Here is a 25,061-nt window from a genome sequence, read left to right on the forward strand (position 1 = left end):
AGGTACGGCCGGGTCTGGGACCTTGCGCGGACAGTCAGCAGTAGCGTGACTTTCTAAGCACTTCACGCACCTGGGTTTTGCGTGACAGTTTTTGGCGGAATGCCCATAGAGCTGGCAGCGGTGACACTGCCCGGGAATGCCACGAGACCATGGCTTATCTATAGTAATGCCCGTGAGTGAGCAGATGGATTTAATATTGAAAATTTGTTTGCCCTCTGGGCTGCGGTCTAGGACAGCTAGGACCATGTCGTAGCTTTTTTTAGTGTACTGATTGTACATACGGTGGACTGCCCTAACTGGAAGATTTTGGGATTTTAAGTCCCGAAAAACGGATTGGGTCTCTAACTCGACTGGGATACCCTTGAGGACTACACGTAATTGACGCTCGTCCTCCAGAGCGTATGAATGGAACCCTATCTTTGAATTCCTAAGGTGGGTCGTAAGGACCCTGTGGTCTTTAGGTGTTAACACCTGAATCCTAACTCCCTGCGCTGTGGATCTGGCAGAATTGAACTGCACTTTAGCGGACAACATCCATAGTTGTAAATTGTCCCACGCTTTCTTTTCCTGAACTATTATCGGGGGAGGTAACCTGTCCCTACGAACGCCGGCCGGTAGCGGTACCGAACCGTCGCCAGAGTTGGACGCGGGGATCGAACTATTATTATTGCTTGTCTTGGTTGTATTGTCAGTCTTGTCGGTAGAGTCTACCTGCGCACCCTTTTTGACTACCTGCGCGTTGTCCCTAGACCTACGCGGGGGTGAGGACCGCGGGGAGGGGGTTTTTTCTGCGCGCGCGGCGCGTTTGGCTGGGGTTGTTGGCGGAGAACCTAGCGATCTACGGGCCTTCCGTTTGGCCGATTTTGATTTGACGGTCTCGAAACCGTCATTATCCTCCACACCGGGAGTTTCTTCCTCGTCGGCTGAGGCCTCAGAGGATGATGAAGACGACGAGGAAGCCTCCGCGGCCTCAGACTCAGACTCGGACTCCGCGTCATTTGCGGAAGCCTCGTCCTCATCCGAGCCGGCGTCGGCCTCCTCAGGTTCGTCCTCCATTTGCTCAATTAGCTCGGGCGACTGAGCAATCGCCTCATTGTCGACGTACGTTTTTAGGCTTTCTAAGGCATCGGGGAAATGTTGCGCGACGTAGTTTAGCAGGTTAACCGCATCTACTCGGATCATTTTGGGGACTATTGACCCCCCGCCGTGGCGAGGGGTGTGTGCCTACTTTGACCTAATGTCTCGGCCTGGTGGGGCCGGGGTGAGTACCTAGCTTAAGCTAACACTGTGTAAAAGTACTCACGTGGGTATGGAATCCAGGTGAAATCCTATGGACACTAACACACTGCACTGCACTACACAAAACAACGGAGATCGCCGCTCGCCGAACAAAACGACGCCGATTGGTCCTCTTCGTCTTCTTGGTGTTGCAGGATGGCGTGGCCGAGAGTGCGCGCGTGCGTGGATTGGTTTTTGGTTTTTGGGTTTTTTTGATTTTGGTGATTGCGAAAGCGATGCCAAGCGGACATTGAGACGTCCTGGCGGTACCGCGGTCGGATTGGAACTCTCATTTGTATCTCGCCTCGTATAAATCAATAAGACTGGTTGCTTACTCACATTCGAGTGCGTTTCCCTGTTCTACACCGACACGTGGGCGGAGTGCATTGCTAATTTTACTTTCTTTGACATGTTTATGATGAATGACTTATAATTTTATTTCTATCGCCTGTAACTTTGTATGTAAAATAAAATGGAAATAATTTTCTTGCTGTTCCCGTTCGAATTTAATGTTCCCCTACCTTCCTTAACCTATCTACATGCCAAATTTCAACTCATTTTTTAGTGGTAAGAATCTCCGCTCCCCGCTTTCCACTGATTTACGAGGGATTGCGTATAGAGTGGAGGTTCTCAACAACGTCTTGCTATTTACTTTTGTCATTACCCCGATTGGAATTTGAACATACGACCATCGTATTTACAATCACATGCTGGTAACACCTTTTTTAAATATATATATATATATATATATATATATATATATATATATATATATATATATATATATATATATATATATATATTTAGTTGTACATCTGTTAAATGTAACCTTCTCGCAGTTGACACAGTTTGCACGGAACTGTTGGCCCTGGTAGTAACTAGTTCGAATCCTTCCCAAAGCATTCCAATATATAACTTACAAAGCAATCATATAACTAACTAAAAATGCAAATAAGTCAGTAAATGTAAATATAACCGTAACCCATCCGCGGTATCAATACATCTTATCGTGCACCGCTGGCATATATCAGGGCTTCCATAAAAGGCTAGTCCGATAGTCGTCCAGATAAATTTTATTTATTCCTTCCATTTGCTTATCGTGGGAGAACATTTTTGATTTTAATATAAAGGGAATGAAACTACTGTCGGGTTTTAATACACCTGCTTCTAAAAGGATTATGCACATTGTATGAAATGGAATGGAATTAGGAGAGAAGAGGTAGCGGATTTTAAGTTTTCTTTTTTTAGACAAAGTTGATAAATTAAATATTATATTAAGATGCAAATACATATATTAGGAAGTTTCAAAATCACATACATGCATATTTAAATGAGTTTGATACAATTTTGTTTATAATTTTTGGTTCTTAGAAAATAAATTTGTTATTAGAAAATATGATTTGGAAATCAAAAGGTCGGGTAAATTTTAAACAATTTACAATAATTCATAATCATATAGTTAAGTAGAGATCTGTTTACATTTATTTACTAGACAAATAAACTTATATTATAAAAAGTTAATTTTAACTTTCATAATATTTTAAACAATAATAAATAACATTTAATTTCCCGCTATCTCTTCCAAATTGGTCCCACAAATCCTTTCAACCTCTCGAAGGTAAGGAAATAGCAAACTTCCACGATCTCACGACCGGCGCGAGCGCATTCTATTTAAATATCCAGTACTTGCCTACGGACCGACATTAGCGGTGTTAATATTTCATGAAGAACTTTCATTTGAAATTGAAAATAATTTTATATACTTTCATAAGAAATGTTGCTTCTTAAAAATTGGATATTGACTTTGATTTTAAAAGTTATGGAATTGTGTGTGTTAATTATACATCATCATCATCCGTATAAAACAAGAGTAATTCTATGAAGAGCATTATCCAATAAAAAAAATACATGGGCGAAAATTGTTCATTCCCCAAATGAGAATCGAACTCACGACCGTCTTTATACTCGTAACCCCTCATTTAAGTAGCGCAATTTTAACGCTTTTACATAACAAAAGCATATTTCACATAACAACGTAAATTATAAGACCGCATTCACGAATATAATATATTCTGAAATTCTGAATAACATCGAACATTCTATAATACATTATAATATAAGGTAATATTAAATTTATTAAGTTACAGGTAACATAACGTTCTTTGTCGATAAACTTTATCGATAACCGCAAATTCGATGCTCTCAACCGCAACCCTATATAACGTGATAACGCAAATCGTGTACCAGCTCCATTAATCGTATGCAAAAAGTATATAATATTAAATATAAATTGTGGCAAACCAGTAATTATAGACTGCTCTATGATTTCTGTTTGTTATTAATAATTTGGTATAGTACATACTTGTATTTAGAGGGTGGTTTCCAAATGACAAGCCCGTACGTTTCATATTAAAAACGGAAAATGACGGCAAAAAGTCAACAAATTTTGTGTAATGTTATTTTTTTAATGGTCGACTTCAAAAAAAGAGATATATTAAAAGAGGTGATATTTTTGATATTTTATACTATTCAAGTATGATTATCTATTTCTACATCCAAGCCAGCAATATAGTATTTTCAACTAAGGGGCAGTCAAAATTTCATCAAAATAGGTTCAGTGGTTTTTGATTCAATTATATTTTCATTTTTGTTATTAAATTCCACTTCACACTTCCAAATTGAATTCCTCGAATAGCGTTACATAAATATTGCCTAATACTGTTCAAAACAATATCCACTTCCGCCTGTACAAATTGATTTCTCCATATGAATCTGCATAATTGTTCAATCAAGGACGAATGATTGATTAACTTGGCAACCAGCGACACCCGCCCACGAAAAGCTTATTTATTGACAAGAATTGTGTATGCGTTGGCAAAACTCGATCTTGGTATACGTACATTTGTGGTGGAACCAAGGTAACTTGGTGTGTTATTGTTTTTTAAATATCTAAGGTATATTTGAAGAATATATTTTTAGTGTATTTGAATTTTCGTATTAAGTTATGCTTTGAAGTTTTATTAAATCAGCTTGGAGAACTTTTTTTAGTTAAATTATTCAGTATCTATGCCTATTAAAGTGAAGAAATGGAAATATTAAATAATGAATTCCCCAATTTGCAATCGAACCCACAATCATGAGATCAGAAAGAAAAACAAATTATACATTTCACCCAACATTCCCATATCTCAAGACGTATCTTTAAATGGGCATAAACAAATCATTAATTTAAACTCGTGTTCAAATCATAGCCTACTTTAGACCAAACCTGTCCATCGATTAATAGCATCGGAAAATTACGCAAACGAATCTATTCAGTTTGATCGAGGCCACTATGTACGGCGAGAATTGCCCCAATTGCCTTTGAAGATCAAGGTGTATTAAGCATTGTTCGATTTTACCATGTACATGAGATGGATAGGACATATTTGAAGATATCTTCAAAATGATAAGCAGATATTTATGTAGATATATGAATTAGTAGTTATAACTACACAACTTTCAGGTTTAATATTCGCTGTTAGGACATACTACGATCTCGATAATATTAATGTCTCGAATTTATTATTTGAAATATTTTTAAGTAAAAATTTATAAGCCGTAAGAGGTCTTCGTGGGTGCCATTCCCTCTTGGACAATGAGTTATATTTATTTCCTCGCCATTGAACAAGACAAAACGTTGCGTTAAGTTCTATCACTCAACCCGTAATATTTAGAAAATTGGGCGGAGAGCGACATCAAATGTCACAATTGTCTATATGAATTTATCTAACGTCAGTACAACTGTATACAGTACTATTAGTATTCCAGTCATTAATACGTTAACAGAATGTCACGTCAAACAATTTGCACAAACTGTTGCGCAAACGAGTGGGGAAAGTAGTTTGATTTGCATACATTGTTGTAATTCTAACATTTCTAGCTCTAAACTAAGATAAAGCTGTCATGGCGCAGTTGTTAAATTTCAAACTGAGGGTGGTGTAGAGGGAACCTAGTGTTAAGACGTTCCATTCTCCTCTTTCCAACTAAGTTTCGAGATCTCACTTATCTCTTGAGCGGTAGAACTCAAAACCACGCTTTATTGTTACCTGATGACCTGAGCGGAGAAATGAAAATTAAACCTCCAGGCAGTTTCAATTGTACTGAAATTTTGTTAAAACTCAAAGAATATTCACTAAATACTAAGATTAGTATAGAATGTTTATCTTTTAAGGTTTCAATGTTAAACGAAGCCCGTTTAGTGCGACATTGTCTATTTACGAGTATGTTGAAATTTCGACAAAATTTCTTAGGTTAGCCTTCTTTGACAGACTACTGCAAAGTGTTTGTTTCAAGTACCTACACCCTGGTGACAGACAGACAGACGGATAGCGAAGTCTTAGTTATAGAATGCCGATTTACCCATAATTATGCATAGAATACATAACCCTTTATCATTTTACTCAACAGTATAAACCATATCGTCTCTACATGCAACATAAAAATAAATAAGTAAAAACAAAACGTTTATAGTTAAAGTTGAGTTTCCCTCTGCATACCCTGCTATATGCGGGATACAGCGTGTTGCTATAAAAAATAATAAAAACAATAAGTTTATATGGCGACAGCCAACCGAGCGATTTCACGGTCGGTGTGTACGCGTCCGTAGCGGTGGCATGATGCCAATTTACATGTTTTTTTAATAACTTATATATAGGGTGGAAACAACTTTTATTACTATTACATGTGAAAGGCCTTTTTTTATTTATTGAGGACTACCAATGACGGTGGATTGAATTTGCTTGGACGAAAATCAATAGTATCCTTTTTTTTCTATTTATATTAAAAGTACATAAGAACACAACAATATTCGTTCGAAGAAGTCGATCATGTTCATTTCCTTGATCTGCTGAGAAGACAGTGCGGCGTTGAGTTCTGCCACTCAACATTATGTAAAATAAAATATCTATTTTTATAATCTTACTTAATTCCGTATATATCAGAAAGTAACCTAGTTGAATCTGTGAAGACAATCCGTTCTCCACAATTTGAGATATTACGTGGTAAGTTACCTATTTATGTTAGATATATTATTATTTCCAGGAGTGTCATTAAACCGCATAACCCTCACTTTCTTAGATAAGTTTTTTTTTAATTTCACGCTGTTTCCCTAGCAGGATAGCCAGAGAGAAAGAGGTGGAAAAACGCTACAATCTAAGCATAAACTTTATTACCCAAAATAATCTAACTGATGGCCCTATGCTTGCGCAGTCTTAGATGAGTCGCCCTAGCAAAAATAAATAATAAATAATAAATTAATTTCTTCATAAAACTATTAAGGAGCTTCTCTATAAGTCGAGATAGATAAGCACAGAAATTATTGCTTACGATATACTTAGCCAAGTGTCTGAGCTTACTATATTTGGAGTTGCTTAGAGCTTTTGCGATATGGATTATCGCGAGTGACCTTTCCTGGCATCTAATATCAAATGAAGGTTAGGTCATCATCCTTCGTACAGTACATTAGTTTCTTGTTAGGAATATAGCTTTAATTATATTTTTGTATTACTCTCAGAGATTTTGGTATGATATTATTTTCGTAATTTTGTTTTCTTTCGGATATTGGAATTTTTATTTACTAAGGAGTGTTTTTATTGCTTCACGTTGAATGTCGCCCACGAACAGGATAGGCTGAGGAATCCTAAGATACCTCCTTCTTCTACGTTCCTCATACACCACCCATAACACAAACGTACTGCACCACCCCGAAGCAGTATCACCCTCATCACCTGAATTCATAGGTCAGTTCAACTACCTGTTATGCCACTGCAAACTGGAACCATCAACCTCCAGAGGTGTTCCCAAAAAAATTGTGATATTGATACTTTTAAAGAGCTACGCGACTGGCTTGGAGTTACAATGGGCTTATAAAATATGAAATTGTTCATACAAATCTTCCAATCTAAACTCCACTTAAAGATAACATTTTCAAATATCACTGCACTCATAGCGCATATAAAATCGGCCGTATCGCAATAAAAATGTATGTAAATTGCAGCATGAACAAGATGCATTCCTCTCGTAAAACCTGGTTGCACAATAACTGGTGGAAGTCTGCCAAACGTCATAAATGCTGGATGCAGTGGCAGCGTCTATTTGATTTAACTACTTTATTATTAAGTGGACATCATGGACTTATGTCGTCTCATCAAGCTTTCGGTGGAGTTCTCGTTCGAGCTAAAGACTTGTGCAGTTAATTGGTATAAAAGATAATTTTGTGGATTATTTTCTTTGATATTTATTATTTTTTTATTTTTGTGTTTTATTTATTTTTTATTTTTAAATTCTAATTTAAAAGAAAACATTTGTTTATTAAAGTGATAACTATTTACACTTTTTTGCAAAGTGTATGGTATATGTGTAGTAGAATGTATGGTTCAGTAGTCCAGTCCAGTCCAGTTTCCAGAAGGGTATGGGTTCAAATGCTGCGACATTTTAATTATTATACATTTTCTAAAAAAATATTGTAAATTTTATTTTATTCCATGTTAAAAAGTTAAACAAATAGTAGTAGAGTAGTTATGTCAAACTAATTTTAAATGAAATAAAATTCTGCAACTATTTTCATATTATATTCAATCGCGTCAGCTTTCACATTATCATAAATAAAGAACTTTCGTAAGTTTTACAGCATCTGAAAGTTGAGCTTTAGGTACACTCATTTCCGGGAACTACGTCTACTCTATACATAGTTTATCTGCCTTACGCTGCCCTTAACTTCATAGTATATTATGTTTTCTTTCGAAGCTAAGTTTCCAATTACTACTTCAAAAACTATTTTATGTTTATAGAAATTTTATTTAAAAATTCTGAACTAATATAGAAATATATATCTTATTCCTTTATTTTGTTAACTTGTTTTAAATAATCTTACCTAAAATTATATTTAATTTATTTAAAATTTTTTAGATATAAAATCTAGAAGGATTTTTACAACGTCTCATTGCGCCACAATGGTATACACTGTATATGTTAATAAATAAAAGTTTCTTTGCTAATCCATAATATTTAATTTAAAATAAACAAATCATACATATATAGAAGCCAATCGTGGCGCAGTTCAGAGGAAGTTCAAAGGATCAGTTGTAGGTTCGATACCCTCTCGAAAAAATTAAATATTCACTCAACACGCAATGCCTAAAGAATTCGGTGGAAAGTGAAGAACGGAAGTGCCGTAATGGCAACAGATTGTCTTAACATTAGATCACAATGTTCCTTCTACTTACCCTGCTATGTGCGGGATAAAGCGTGAAGCTAAAAAAACAGATGTATAAAAAATATAACTGTAAACGTATACAAATCAACAAAACGACATTAGAATACATCGATTATCTCGTTAGCACGTGGGCATCACTATCGCCGCTGATTTACAGTGACGTTCGTCGTGAGTTATCGATATCGACTCGCGTCTCTCGATTGCATCGGGTTTTGTTGTAATGGCGTGAATATTTTAGCTTATTATTTGCATTTTAATATCGATATCGAATTCATGGAATATTTTATTCTTTGTAATATATTTTGTTTTTTGTGCTCGTTTAAATTTGTTTATGGTAAACACATTTTTTTTATCGTATCATAAATTAATGATTTTTTAATTTTTTGAAAGTCAAAGATATCTTTTCTTCGTAATAATATATTAAATTAAATATTTAAGTATTTCGTAAAAAAGGGCACTAGCACGCTAACTGAAGTTGAAAGTTGTTTAATTCCCTCTCATTGGAATGAAATATTTAATATTTTAAATTTCTTCGCTCTCGCAAAGCGTGGCGTTGAATTACGCCACACAACACGCAATGCCTCGAGAAATTTGCGGAAAATGGAGAGCGGAGTGACTCTACATGCCTACCTTGTTACATATGGGATACACCGTGCAAATATCTTTAAATGTACCCTTCCATGCCATAAAATATACTCTACCATTTTAATCTAAATTAACAAATAAAAGCTTAATACATTAGAATAATAACTTAGATTAGCTTTGAAAGTATATATTAGCAGTGTTAATAAAATAAACAGTAGCCCGTCCCGAGTACTATCTAAGAGCAACCAGACGCAGGTGAGATTATGTAATGAACTCAACGCCGTATAGAGCATGTACAGTTGTATTTATATGTGGAAAAGCTTTGAATTCTTCTTTAAATACTTTATTTTTGTTCAGTTGTTATGTAAGACATTTTAATAGTATTTCGAGACATTTTAATATTTTTTCTAATGTCTAAATTCAAATGAAAGATATAATATTTACCTGTAGAATTAAAAAACCTTATTTTATAGTATTTAAATTGACTTATTTTATAGTATTTAAACGAAAGTGACTTAACACTAGGTTCCCAGGTTCCCTCTGACTACCCTGCTATGTGCAGGATACAGTATCAAGGAAAACAAAATGACCACTATATCACTTCTATTATATTTGCATCTCTATCATAAACGTACCTGTAGTAATGCAGGAGTTTGAACATGTAAAGTGCATTTCATAGCGTGAGTGTTACTATTAGCAAAGCGATTTGTGTACTTACATAAAAAGGTATTATGTTGTTATTTTTTATTACTTATATCAGCAATTTTATAACTTAATAGAATAGTAAAACTATAGAACTAGCCTTTTGTTTAAATATGAACCCTGTATCCTACCCGTAGCGGGGTAAGCTGAGAAAACCTTGGAGCCTGTTGTTAAGACGTAAAATGTTAAGATTCCGTTCCTATTAAAACACTTCTGTTACCACTTTCCAAATTCTGGGAGCATTACGCTTTGAGTAACGGAACTCAACGCTGTACTTTTACTTTGTAGCCATAGCGATGAAAAGTGAATATGAAATATAGAGCGGGAATCAAACCCAGAGCCTGCCGTGTATGTAGTCGTATACTTGTGTAATTGCTATAATGTATAGTATTTGATACAAGACATACTAAAAACGTGTATTCAAAATTTCCTTTTATAAGGAAGTGATCATCCAAAAAAACACATTTAGTATTTATTGTAAAGAGTTAATGGACGAAACATTAAAACAAAATTTCATAACAGATAAAAGGTAAACCCTTTCCATACAATTCGTGCGCTCTATAAACTGCACTTACATTAAACAAATACAAAAACAAGCTTTGAAAAGTCCAAATAAGTTGAAAAAAACTCCAAAAATGTGTTGCATTGAAATAGCCCTAATGCGCTTAAAAGGGGACCGAACTTTCATCTTAGACGTCGAAATAACATTAGCAAGATTCTCTTTATATTATGCCACCCCGGCTATCAAAACTGCAATACTTTACTTAAAAATAATCACCGAGGATAAAATTACTGGGTTCGATTCCTACTTGGAGGAACTTTGTTTTTTCCTCGCTCTGCTAAGAATGTGAACGCGGCGTAACTCAACGCCGCTCTTCAAGCAATTTATCAAAAAATGAGAACGGTGCGTCAAGAACGGAACATTTTGATCTACAAAAACCACATTAAAATAACTCTATCACGCACAAAAGGCAACCGAACTTCCATCTTAGACGCCGTAATAACATAAGCAAGACTCAATCTGCATATTGTCATCGAATATCTCGCTATTATGCTGTACCAGCTGTCAAAACCGTTTCACGACGACGCTGGCTGCATGTATAACGATATTTTGACGTGGCTGCGGCCTCTGCATCAGACAGGAGGGAATACGGAACGTACGGGATGGGTGGGTTATGCATAAAATTTTGAAACCACCGAGTTTTAAATGGCGAATGATATAAGCTATAATACCCGAGAATAGAGTTCAGATAATAGAATGACTGAATGATCCAAAAGAAACAAAGGCAGGCTCGTTTTAAAAGAGATGGAAAATGTAAAAGGCTATAAAAGGAATATGCAAGGCACATGCAAATTACTCTTTGTCTGATGTGAAATGTTAATAAACTCATATAGAAATGCTTCTAAATTATGCTTGGGGTGTTTTGTGCGTGGAGTTTGTACTCGATTTAGTTATAGGTTCAACATAAATAAACTAACTACTTATATTGGTTTTAATATTTAAGTTAACTTTAGATATTTCGTAAGTGCAATATGCAATTCAATAACATACATTTATAATAAAGTAAAACATTCTGGATTTCATCTTTACTAGGAGATAGAAGTATTTTTTCCTCGCCCTGGTACGACGCCAAAGCTAACCCGGGCCGTGCGTGGGAAATGTAGTGCCTTAAAACTAGGTTTCGTCTGCCTTCTCTGTTATATGCGGAAAACAATATGATAAAATAAAATGTAACGATTATATTATATAGGTAAGCAGCTTCGCTCACTTGAACTAAAATAATTATTTATTTACAAATCTGAATTACTTTCGTGATGGACTATATTCTTCCACATATATTTTCCACGTACAGACATCGGTTGGTTACAATTTTATTATATATATGTATAGATAAAATACTTCCTCTTTTGCTGAATTTATTATAAAGAACTAAGAACGCAACGCTATGTATTGTTTTGAATATTTTATTTGACATACGTTTATCAATTGTAACTCTGCATTTTCCTCACGAAAATGTCTTACTAAACTCCTTCTTCCATCTTCATATCGAACACGATGAATTCTTAAACTTAACTTTTGTAAGTAAGAACGTCGATATCAATTTTTTGTTAGCATTTTGTTGCAGTATATAACAGGACAGAAGGAACCTAGGTTCCCAATTCTCCGTTCAATTTTTGAGACAATATGTGTTAAGAAATGAGGTCACTCAACGCCGTGCTTGTCTGTTTACGAAAGCTAAGAAATTAAAATAATTCATACCTTCAAGTAGTAATCGAACTCACAACCGTCGCCCAAAATTAAAACTGCGACACCGTGCCACGACGGGCTCAAACTAAATAAATTAAATTTAAAACTTACAATTGCATATTCATTGAAGAGAAGTTGTTAATTGTTTTAATTGAATGTGATATTATTTTAGCGAATCCTTCCTGAACGATAGCCTCGCCAGATATTGGAGCATCGTGTCGGCGTGTAAATTAAAAATTCCGAGAGAGACTGTATTATGTTTTCATGTTTATTTTGTGCACTAAGCTACGTTCTAAGAGAAAACAACGAATGAAATAGGTAACTTACCGTTCTTTATAGTCAAAGCTATCTTCACTCATTATCTTGCTGAAAATATTTTAGATAAAACCTTTTATAATTTTACTAAGGGCGTTGTAAAAACGAAATTACGACATTTTGTTGTGGTTTCGTTTTATTTCGTAATATCAAAATATGAAACTCAAAAGACATCGGGGTCAGTCGTGGCGCAATGGCGCAAAGTGTGACTGTAAACGCGACAGGTTGCGGGTTCGATTCGCATTTGAGGAAATGAAATATTTCCATGTTCGTTCGTTATGGTGTCGAGGCAAAGTTTATGTGTACTGTATTCCACACACAGCAGTGTAGGCAAAGGGAACCTAGTGTAAAAACACTTCGGTCTCCATTTTCCTCCGTTTTCTAGAATCATGGCCTGTTAAATAGTAGTACTTAACGCCACATTTTGAAGACAGTATGCTGCGTCAAGTTACGTATGGTTAGAACCAAAATAGAAAAATAATTAATTCCTTCAGTGCAAATCTAAATCCTATTCAGGAAGACCTCCTATCAAGAAACATAGCATATATTTATATTGTAATACCATTACAAATTCTTGTACGCTATCCACGGTTCTTCGCAAGTAATATTTCACCGTCAGCGGTGCTAGTGCTTCTATTTATTCTGGTACTACGTACTCGTAGCTCGCAAGCCCGCGGTGGCCGGCGCCCTAATGTCCGAACTATTGATATGCTAACGCTACACCATGTATACTGTAATATATGTATGTATATATTGAAATATTGTGCGATTTGAAACGGTTTTGGGTGAAGTTGAATGATGTTTTTTTAGTGGTAGTGGGGTTTTGATATTGGGTTTAGTAGTAAGTTGTTGGGTTTTTGCTTTTATTAGACATTGATACTTAAATGTTTTTGTAGCTAGGTTACACGTTTACTTAGTTGTTTTGACCTGTAGATTCCCGGCGTGCTTTAAATAAAAACTAAAAAAACAAAAAATATCATCCACACTATTTGGCACGTGGCACTCCACTACTGTGCGGTTTTGTAGGAACTTAGGAAATTCCTTCCACGCGCCACGTGACTGTGGAATGGTCTACATGTGAGAGTGTTTCCAGGTCGATACGACCTGAGTACCTTCAAAAAGTGCGTCTATCTCCACCTTAAAGGCCGGCAATGCACCACCAATTCATCAGAGGATGTTGCACAGGCTCGTGGGCCGTGGTGACCACTTACCACCTCTATGCTCATCTGTCATGTGTTTTCCAAAAAAGAAATGAAAAGTTATACTTAACACATGAGTCATGACATAGGGCATATAATAGGTCACATTGCAACAATTATTATGATTATTATAAGTCTTTGGCCTTACTTGATAAATGGACTATCCAAACAAAAACAACTTTTTATTTCGAATTAGTAGTCTATGAGGTTAGTGGGTAACTTAACAAACTCTTCAGCTTTGCAACAATAGTAAAGAAGTATAAATGTAAGAAAATCAACCACAACGAACCTACCACGTTAAATTTCTTAATAAAACGTTCATAAGCTTAGCTAGTAAAACGGTCTTTTCCCCTTAAATAGAATAGCAAAGTGAAATAAAATGATATCCATTACAGATTTTATCTGGCACTATTATCCTTTATCCTTTGGATGTATCTTGAGAGAGGAGAATGCCTCAGCTTTAACTATAAACCGTTTCGTAAAGATGTCTTCGGCTCCATTAGACAGCATCCAGCTTTGTCTGGGTGCCTTTGTTCGAACCAATTAGTTCTGAGTTAGAATACCTTGCTTCTACTATTATTGCTTAATAGATTATGGCTTACCCGACTCCTTTGCTTTATCTTAAGCTTGGCTGGAATTTGAAATTCACTCGTCTATTTCTCTGGTCGTAAGTAATACTTATTACTTAGAGTCATATTTAATTGAATAGTAGAGTAGAATGTTTATTAAAACCTGTGTAATAGATTCTAAATATTTATTATTTTACTATTTTATTTAGATTCACACTGCGTCATGACAGGGTAGGCAGAGGGAATCTAGTGTTAACATCATCCTTTCTTATTAAGGCTTTCGTGGCAGAATTCAAAGCCGCGCTCTGCCTCCTTACCAGAGCAAAGAAAGGAAAATATTAAATATTGCATTTTCTCGAGTGGGAATCGAACTCACAGCCCGTTACCGGTCACGATTACAGCCGATAGTCAACACTAGCCTAAATAAAATGTATATATTTAAAATATTTTCGTTCTGGTAGCCAAATCACGACGTTGAGTTTCACCATTCATCAGTCATCACGCATTGTCTCAAAAATTAACCGGTGCGTAGGAACGAAGTGTCTCAACACTAAGTTTCCTCCGCTTACCGTTCTAAGCGGGGTAAAGCGGAAAGATGCTTGTAACATATATAGAATTGTAATGTGACGGATAAGAAACTCATTACTGTTCTAAATTTGAACAAACCAATAAGACAAACAAACATCCCGTTACGGGGAAATGGTTGTACCGTTCTTGGAATCATACTAAACTCCCGCTTATCTCTAACATCTGTGCTTTAGATACTAAGTTCATGTTTTCTTAAAACTTCTCCTTCCACTGATTCATACACTGGTTTAGCGATTGAGTAATAACCGAGAGAATGGATTCTTTTTTTCCTCGAAAATTGAGCAGAAAATGGGAAACGTAGTGTCTTAACACTAGGTTACCTATACCTACATTGCTGCGTGGGAAAAAAACATCAAGCTACTTATATTTTTTATAACATATTATAATAAATTATGTAGGTACAATTGTGTTTCGTCTTTAAACAATATTCTCAGTAGAGATCATTTTTCATGTCTCCATTGACTCATATATGCGTGTGAAGCGGAACGTATTCGTACGTAACATTACGAGCGAAGCGATTAGCTTAACTGCTGTATTAATAGCTCATTTGGTTGATATTTGGTCGCTTGTCTCGTACACGGTTGGTTGGTTGAGTGTTTATAACGAACATTTTATTAAGCAACGTTTCTCATATCAATGAACATGGTAATTTTCAATTCGATGGTTTTACTTTGTTAAAGTCGGCTTAAGATTATTTTTGGTGGGGAATTATGTTTGTGTTTACGGTTGGTTATGATGAAGATTAAAAGTTATTTTTAATCATATTGAGGCCATCATGGCGCATTGTGACGCGTTTGACTATAAACGCAATAGCTGTGGGTTCGATTTTTACTCTGGGAAACTATTATATTTAAATAATAATAGCAGAATAGGCAGAGAAAACCTAGTAGGTTCCTATTAAGACAGAGGCATACCCAATTTCCGCCAAATTTTCCAGATACTATAAATATATACCTACATGTTTTTTTCTAATAATTTGCTTAAAGAAGAAAATATTCCAGCAAAAACTTTATATTCATAATAAATTATGAAATTATACAAATTACGCTAAAGCAAAATTCATAACATTTCTTACAAAAAGACTTATTCAGTATTTGTAATTATTCGCATGTGAAACTGAGTTTCCTTTGTGACTCTCAACTAGGATATTCTAGCATTAAACAAAGCATTTCTGAGCTTGCCTAATTAGACTTGAAATTCTAAGAACTTCAAGGTGACCAAAAGAGACCTATTATTATCATACATTTTCATATATGTTACAGACATACATAATGTATATGAGGCCAATCGTGGCCGTGACCTTAAACGCGACAGGTTGCGGGTTCGATTCCCATTACAAGAAATGAACTATTTCATACTTTCATTTCTTCGCTCTGACAACGAGACAAAGCACGACGTTGAATTCCGCCACTGCTTTCAGTGCTTTCAGAATTTAGGCGGAGAGTTAAAACTATTAAAAAATATATATTTTCTATTATATAAAATAGTTTAATTTTAGTGATGCTTATATAGCAGTGTGAAATGACATAAAAATACATCATTATTCTTCAAAGAGACATCTCTATAAATTATGTATTTATGTTGTAGGGTCTCTAAAGATATATGTAATAGCATCTTCAAAGATCTTGTAGAGTTTATTTAACTTCTCAACTTCATGTTAATATAATAATGTTGTTGAATCTAAACCTAGTACTTTCAAAGTAATGAGCTGAAAACATTTGCTGTTCATGACAAAGTATATTTAGAGAAATCTAGTTATGCTGTTAACAAGCTTTTAAAACAAAGAAAGCACAGTATTCATTATGATTTTTTTAATATATTATTAAAATCCTTTGCAAATTATTCAATAAACAATAAATAATTAATCTTTTTTAGCGCCACGCTGTATTCCGCATATAAAAGTGTATACTGAGGGAATGTAGTGTCAAAACTAGTTCCACTCGGCATTTAACAAACTCGGAAAAACAAGGAAATAAATCCTCAAGTGGGAATTGAACCCACAACTGTCCTTTTTACAGATGATCTCACATAAAGGATCAATATTTTTTTCTTAAGTAGTAAAGAATAGTGACGAATGTTTTTTTTTATTTTAATGAAATAATAAACGTAAAGACGCATAATACACTCAAATAATAAAATATAAAAAATAAAATACAATAAAATTACCTACAAAAAAATCCATTTAGTAAAGAACTCAAAATCTAACTCATACACTATTAAAAGCCTGGACCAGTAGCGTGTATGTGCCGCTACCGAACTGAACAAAAAGGTGCGGACACGTCCGAACTCCACGTGAGTTATGGTCGCCTGGTACCGCTGCGTGATATTTTTAACGAAACTCATAAATGAAATTTATGTTAAGAACGTATGTATGTACTGTACTGTACGTACCAGGTATATATTAAAAATAAGTGTGCGTTAAAATTGACTTTTTTTATTTATGTAGCGTAGTTTTTTACCTGCGGACTCGCTCGCGTGGCCAAATGAAAATGACTAATATTTATGTATGACACATGACACAATGTGCCCGTAAGTGCCCGTAGTACCACTGACTTTATATACAGTGGGTTATATCTAAACAATTACTGTGATGTATCCATCATAGCCTAAAGCGTAGCGTAGCTGGCGTATAGCGCTAAAATATTACATGTAGGTTCCCTGGGAAGTGTAGGGGAGCGCTATATGAGGATGTCTGGATATTCCTACGGGAACAAAAAAAAGGGGTAAAATAATTCACTCAAACAAAGTCGCGGGCCGCTACTACGAGTACCTACGTACTTAGTACATACATATCTAAAAACTTCTAAATTCTTAAACAAATATATTGCAGATTTAGAACGAAAAAACATTCTTTCACGCTATATAAACTAAAACTACACTAAAATAAAACTAAAACGCGCACGTATCAAATGTTTAAAGTCATCAGTTTAGTGTTTTAGTAGCGTTCGAGACAGTGGCGTAGCGCTCCGAGCTGGAATTACAGCTTCAACAATAATATATAGCTGGGTGATCCCAGAGGAACGTATTGTCTCGCAGCCCTGCTATTGAATTAGGGGAAAATAAAAATACCTACTAAAGATATTACATATAGGTACTGTATGAAATTTAGTTTCTTTTTAAGTGAAATTTTTGATCCTTATAGATTTTGAAGTGCTAATTTTGATGAAATATTCGCGTTCCTTATTTTGATAAACAACAATAGCTTAATTTATAAAATACTAGTGGGCCCGGACGCGGCTACGCCCGCGAAAATATAAGCCTAAATAATTAAAATAAGTTAAAAAATAATAATAAGTGGAGATTTATAATTAGAAAAAATATTTGAGTAACCGAAATGAACAAACAAAAGAAGTAAAAGTAACTAAAGGAAATTCTTAATATTAGAAAAAAAAACCTAAAGTTTGCTGTGCGCGCGTACTAAACATTTTTCTATATTAAATAATTATTATTTTTTGCGAACAATATTAAATAAAATCTCAAATGATTAAAATTACGATATTTTGAGTGTATAACATCGGTATAGATGACCGAACTGAGATAAATTAATTATAAGCAGCAAATAATTACATAAAAAATAATAGTAATTCGAAAATATATAATAAATATTTACAAAATCATCAAAGTCATCTGCCCGTTCGCGTCGGTCATACTATACCACTCGTAGGCTAGGTCATTTAGAATCAGTGACATCTTAATTATTTATTAGAATGTTGTACAGTAAACTATAATTTCCATCTAGATGAAATGCTAAAAGTGACTCTTATATTTATTTTCATAAGGATCAATATCAAATTATAGAAATCATCTCATTTTTGTTAATGTATACAAATCTATATCGGCGCGCGCCATGTATGCGTTAAGCAAACTCACTTTGGGTGACGTTTTCTTAAAACAACAAACTTTGCAAGCCGTTGCTTAGCAACGCGTAGCGACGATTGTTATTAACATGGCGGAATAAATTGCTTGTCAAATTAATTATTTTAATATATTGGTATATATCGAAAATATTATAAATATGAGAAAAAAAAAGTATCCTATGTTCATCCCGGGACCCTCAAGTATCTCCTATATGCCCTGATTGCGTAAAAGACAGACAGACAGACAGACAGAGTTACTTTCGAATTTATAATATAGGTATGGATAAATAAAGATCTAGAGGAATATAGGGAACGCAAGGAGTCTTAACAATAGGTTTCCTCTGATTTCTATGCAGAATATAACAAGAAGATAAAAAACAACATTTTATTTTTATTACATAAATGAACATTTAACCATATAATTTTAAATGATATTGTTTAACGAAGATCTCGTCATATTCCACTTTGCCCCGAAGCTACTGTCGTGTACACTCTTGTCATATATTGTACTAAACGAGCTAAAGGGCAAACAGAAAGCTTTAATATGAATAAATCTATTTAAAACTGAACTAAATATAGAAAATGAAAGCCTTATTTCAAGTATTATTTTAATTTAAGAAATTATTGTGGGAGTATAATTTTGTTATATGTATTTCATTATTGTATCTGTTTTTAAAGTATTATAACATTGTAATAAATTTATTTTTTTATTGACATTGGGAACGTGGAGGATTGTTTCGTTTGAAATTATGTTTAGAAATATATATTTCTTAATAATAATATCTTTGCTTACGAAATGATCGCAAGCAACTTAAAAAATGTGTTTTTGTATTTAATAAAAATCACATTTCTCGAATTCGTCCCATTTGTTTGGTTTCTTTTTTGTAGGACCCAATTCAATGAAAAGACCGAGGGAGTGTTATAGTAATTTTTATTTTCCAAAGCTCAAAATATAGTACGTGTTACATAGAAACACTAAATCACATAATATTACAATCTAGAATCCCTCAGTTCCTTCAAAATACAACAAAACGATAAAAATAATTGAATTTGAATATTGTTTTAAATCGATATTGAATTCTTCCTTATGGCAACGCAGGTAATAATAAATATAATAAATAATAATAAATAACAATAAATATCAATAGTTTTTTCTCAAATCCAACCAAATACACCCTTGTAATATACTCGTACAGCCAGACATATTCACGTCAGCTACAAAACCCGGTTTTAGTTTGCCGCTATCGAGCTTACAAAGTGAACTCGATATTAACAAATATCCTTTGATTTGTAAATGCTTTATTTAAAACACTTTGTTTAGATTAATCGTATTGTAATGTTGGGAATGTCATCTGATGAAACTAATTCCAAATGTTTTTGTATCGTTTATCGGAATTATTTTCTAAAATTAAATAATATCGATTATTTTGATGATTTAAATCGTTAACACTTATTTGTGTACACATACTTTTACTATTTAGTGTCTTCATATTAAATATTTACTTCAAAAACTTATAAGTTATACTCCTTGGCGTAGTTGTAGTCCTAGACTGCTGGTGGTACTTCCCATCAATGAAGTAATGTAATTTTGGGAAAAAAGCTTTGAAAACTTGGCTATTGAACTGTAAATTGATATTTGTTTGTATACTACTGCAAGTTTTAATCCTTGCTTGACAATATTCCGAAAATTAGATGAAAATTGAGATACGGAGTGTTTCAACACTAAGTCAACTCTACTATGCCGGAAATATCAAGAAGCTAAAAACTTAATATTACGACTTGTAACAAACCATTTTCCTATATCAAAATGCTGGTCCGAGAAAAGCCAGGCGACATAAATAATCAAACTGATCTTCACTATTAAATATTCACATTTACCGTGCCAATTTGACAGAAAGTTTTATTTATTATTTTGTTTTTGTTACAGAGGACTGATGTTGAAGCGTCTTTGTCAATGGTGAGTTAAAATTAAATAATTTTTTTGAGTACTAAATAAGTATATGTATGGTAAACATTATAGGTTTAGGTTTGGATCTCTTTCGAGGAAAAATTATATTTATCATAGGAAGGTATCCAGGGTTGGTGATGCAATCCAAAATTACCTGTTCCAAGTTACCCGAAAGTTAGTGGACTTAATTATCAGTCTACTTCCTTTCAATGGCCTGAAATGCATATTGAAAATGCTTACTAGTTCTTCTTAAAAAAATCAATTACCACACTTTTCTTTCCAAGTCTCAATTAATTATACTGTGAAGTTAAATTTCCTGATTATAATTAACGTAACGTTGCAGATGGTGATCTTTCCACAACTTAAGCCGATATTACCTACTACACACTACCCCCAATAAAATTGCAAACATAAAAACGTACTGAATTCGCGCGTATTTTAATATTAGGAAATTATTTATTAGAAAAGATTTTCGTTTTACGACTCCCCAAAATGTCTGCGAGGGCCAACTCATAAAGCAGAATTGTCAATATAGTGACATCTGTCCGTGGACCGTCCCAAACAATCGCTCAAAGCAAATTACGAATCTTCCACGTTAGAATGAAGGGAGGGTCCCATAAAGGAGGCCGACATTCCTTAGGATAAAATCCCATCTTTATGGCACTCGGAAAACCTATCGGAACGCCCAAACTCCGTAATCTACAGCTAATTATTCGACGCAATTCCATTCGTTGTAACGCGAAAAGTTTTTGTATCTACTGAAATTTATCAATTACAAAGGACTACGCCATTCCCGAGCAGTCTAAAGTGGGACGTAAAATAAAATAGGTTGCTTTGTTTCTTTATATCAAAGTTTTGAAAACACTGTTTAGGCCCATTCGAGTTTATACTGTTTCTTGCGAGAGCGCGGCCTTTTTGGTGATTTCTTTTATTAATTCTCGTCTTGGTCACGCGCCGAGGTAGGCTGAATAATAAACTGTGAAACAAAGGGAATGGAAGGAAGTTCGGAATAATATTTACGCCGGACCCTCGACCGACGGAAACCGAACGTCGGGTGTAACTTCGCCAGTTTTTCCCCGGTTTTTTTAAGTCTTCAGGATTTCCCTTCCCAACTCGCTTACAGGAGTTTTGGTTCTTGACACGACTAAATCTTTCTATTGTCCTTGTTTAAAATTTATTATAATGTTTAACAATGTAAATTAAAATGAAAGTGGTAGAGTGATACAAGATTTGAATGCTTTTAAAAATTATAATTGAAAAATAAATACATAACTTTTGTTGGATTTAGGTCCTTTTGTGTAAGAGCCCTTGTACTACTTGAGTTTCAGAGAATATTTGGTTACTGAAACTACTATAAAAACAAAATCCAATTATTTAAGTAATTTTTCTGCTAAACCAGTAAAATAAAATGAATACAAAACAAAATTAATTAAAAATCATTTTTTCACCAGAACCCATTCTAAGAAACTCTTAGATATTTTTCTTTCTCAAACTCTTTAAAACAAGTTTAAAACCATGTATTTTTCATAGATATTTAGCCCTATTCCGATATAAGATAACAACAATGAAAGCACACAAATAACTGAAAGACATTCTTAACTCGATGTTTGCCAGTACTCGATCCCATCCCACCCCTTATTTACTAACTCTTAAAAACCCATCCCCCACTGAAGAGAATCATCAGACATCTAGGAAAGCGTCGGGCGTTACTAAAAACATTGCTTATAACATGTTCATATTATTTCAGTATTTCAAACATCTTCTAATAGGGTGCGTAACGAGGCATATTCTTGAACTTAAATGAAAGTGTAAAGTGTCCCCTTTTAATTATTTTCAAGTACCAAAGTTGTTTTTAGATTTTAATGTTATAAAAGAAACGATATTAAAATGTCCTCATTAAGGAAGTTTTAGGTTAGTTTTCATTTTCGTTTTTTATGCTTTTTTCCGCATTAGAGTCGGCAGTGTTAAACCGCTCTGTTTCCCATTTTTCTCAACCTGAAATTAAAAAAGATCGTTCCCTCGAGTAGGAATGAAACTCACAACCGCCAGAATTACCATCCGATGCGGTGCCATGACGGCCTCTAATCCCAGGGACGACCAAAAAGTACTTTTCCAATATGAGAAACGTGAAATCGTTATCCTTATATGAGGCACTAGAACGCAAAAAAAAACGCTAATTGCTAAATGCGCGTTACAGTAAAAACACAAACTCTAGCTTAGCTACCAAGATAAACATAAAGGACATAATGACACAGTAGAACAGAAATCCATAGTTGTGTATTCGATTCGAAGAATGAATTACTTACATTACTTTCCTTTAGATCAAGGTTCGAAAGCAAGAAACGTAATGCCATGACACTAAACATCTACCTATTCAGCTTAATAGCATTTATACCAAATTAAAACTGGTAATCTATTACACAATACGACAAACACTCGTATCTAATTTTTGGTTAACACCGATAAATACAAAATGCACACGCTATCGCTTGATGAATGGGGGGCCACCGTCCAGATAACCGCGATAGGGAACTAATCTGTCTGAGTAATTTACGTGACGCTTATAATTAGAGTTATCAACCCTCCGTGTGGTCTTTTATATTTAATGTTTCATTTAAAAGCTTGGGTTAAATACAATTTGTGTATCTTAAGATATTCAAACCCTTGATTCCGTAATAAGTAAAGGAGGTATGTATAATTTATAAACAATATATTTTATTCTTTTTTTTAGAAACACGTTGTATTCTCCATGTAGAAGGATAGGCAGAGGGAGCATAGTTAAAACACTCCACTCCCCACTTTCCGTCTATTTCTGCAGAATCAGTTCTCTCAGAATTCTTGGATTTTTTACTGTTAGAACTAAAAAATTCATAAAATCAGCTTCACGCTATCTATCTACGAACGTATCCCGCTCGCGGGTAGGCAGAGGCTAGTGCTAAAACACTCCGTTTCCCACTTTTTGCCGAATTCAGGACGCATTGCTTATTTAGTGGCAGAACTCAACGCCACGCTTTGCCTCGGCATCAGAGCAAAAAATGGAAATATAAATTTAAATAAATATTTCATCTCCTCGAGTGGGGATCGAACCCACAAACAGTCGATTTGAAAGTCACACTATGTGTCCCACGACCGGCCTCGAAAAATTTTATACTTTTTCTAAAATATTCTTACATCGTTAGTGTGAAATAATACCTCTAAGTTATAATAATGTTAAAAAAGAATTTATATTGTTGATACTGTTGTACTAACAACTAATAAAATAACAAATTACTATGAACAAATGTTAATTCAACAAAATTCTAAACAAGCAGCAAATGAGCCCGGGGTGCACTCGACACTTCAACAGGATTCTCATTACATTGACTAAATGCATTTAACGAAGTGTCTTTGCAAAGTTAAATTCGTAACTCTATCAGTTCTACTGTTGTCAGTTCCACTATTTATTTATTTTTTTATTATGTTTTTTATTTCTCGCTGTATCCCGCACATAGCAGGATAGGCAGAGGGAACCTGGGAACCTAGATTTAAGACACTTTCGTTCCTCATTTTCCGCCCAATTTACAAGGCCTTGCGTGTTGATGGCGTAACTTAACGCCGCGCTTCGTCTTGTTACTACAGCGAAAAAATGAACATAATTAGTTCCCAATTTACAGTCACACACCGTTGCCGTTGCATCGCGACGTCCTCAGTATTTTTATATATAATGGAACACGAGTACAGCGAATTTATCAACCATGACAAGATTTACAAAAACCAGTTAAAATTATCCTTTTTGGAGCACAATTTTAAATTTCATAGTAAAACCTTTTAGCGATGTAAAAATAATAATTTATTTATCCTATTAATAATCCTTTATAGTTTGAGTAACGAAGCTTCAGTTGTTTTTTATTACAATGTTAACTGCAATTGTTTGTTTTTTTAACTGACACTGCAAGACGAAAGTGGGTTCGAACTATGTCTAATATAGCGCATACAGCGGAGAAGGCAGAAGAAACTTAGTGGTCAAACACTCTGTTCTGCATTTTCCGTCTGAGCGTGAAGTTAAGTTACCAAAGTAATTTTTCAATCATTGTACCGTTATTCTCTCCAGATCCATACAACCAATACAGGCTGAATTGCTCAACGCAATTTACACAAACAAAACTACAATAGAAAGTTATAGAAAACATCCTAGATATTGTAAACCTTTGGATACCGTATGTCCCCCCTCCTCCCAATGCCCCCCCCCCCATACACTGCTTTCAGTTTACTCGCAGTATTGTTAACTTTTATAGGATAAATACAAACTCCTTTGCAGCTCTTAACTGGGATAAAAATAGTAATTACTGTTTGTCGAACCGCTCATTCCACTTCTGTATCACGTTGATTTAAAATCGATACCACGTAGAAACAACCTATTAAGTATTCAAGAAATGCACTGTTTTTTTTAAATTATTTTTGCTTTTGTCGCATTTCGGAAGGAAGACGTCTAAAATTACTTCTTTCTCTATATTTATCCTCCAATTTGGTTTTCCAGA

General features: G+C 34.5%; 1 protein-coding gene across 1 annotated transcript in view; it reads left to right on the forward strand.

Moving 5' to 3' along the window:
- Positions 1–25,061, forward strand: part of LOC146541147 (uncharacterized) — a 261,208-nt gene that overhangs the window by 113,646 nt on the left and 122,501 nt on the right. The window contains exon 4 of the mRNA XM_085207431.1: positions 20,524–20,553. Coding sequence (XP_085063557.1) covers positions 20,551–20,553 — 3 coding nt within the window. The 5' untranslated portion in view covers positions 20,524–20,550. The remainder of the gene's footprint in view (positions 1–20,523; positions 20,554–25,061) is intronic.

Source organism: Heliconius melpomene, chromosome 1, assembly GCF_056956725.1.
Source record: "Heliconius melpomene rosina isolate 202511_hmr_F chromosome 1, ASM5695672v1, whole genome shotgun sequence".
In the NCBI taxonomy this organism is placed as follows: domain Eukaryota; kingdom Metazoa; phylum Arthropoda; class Insecta; order Lepidoptera; family Nymphalidae; genus Heliconius; species Heliconius melpomene.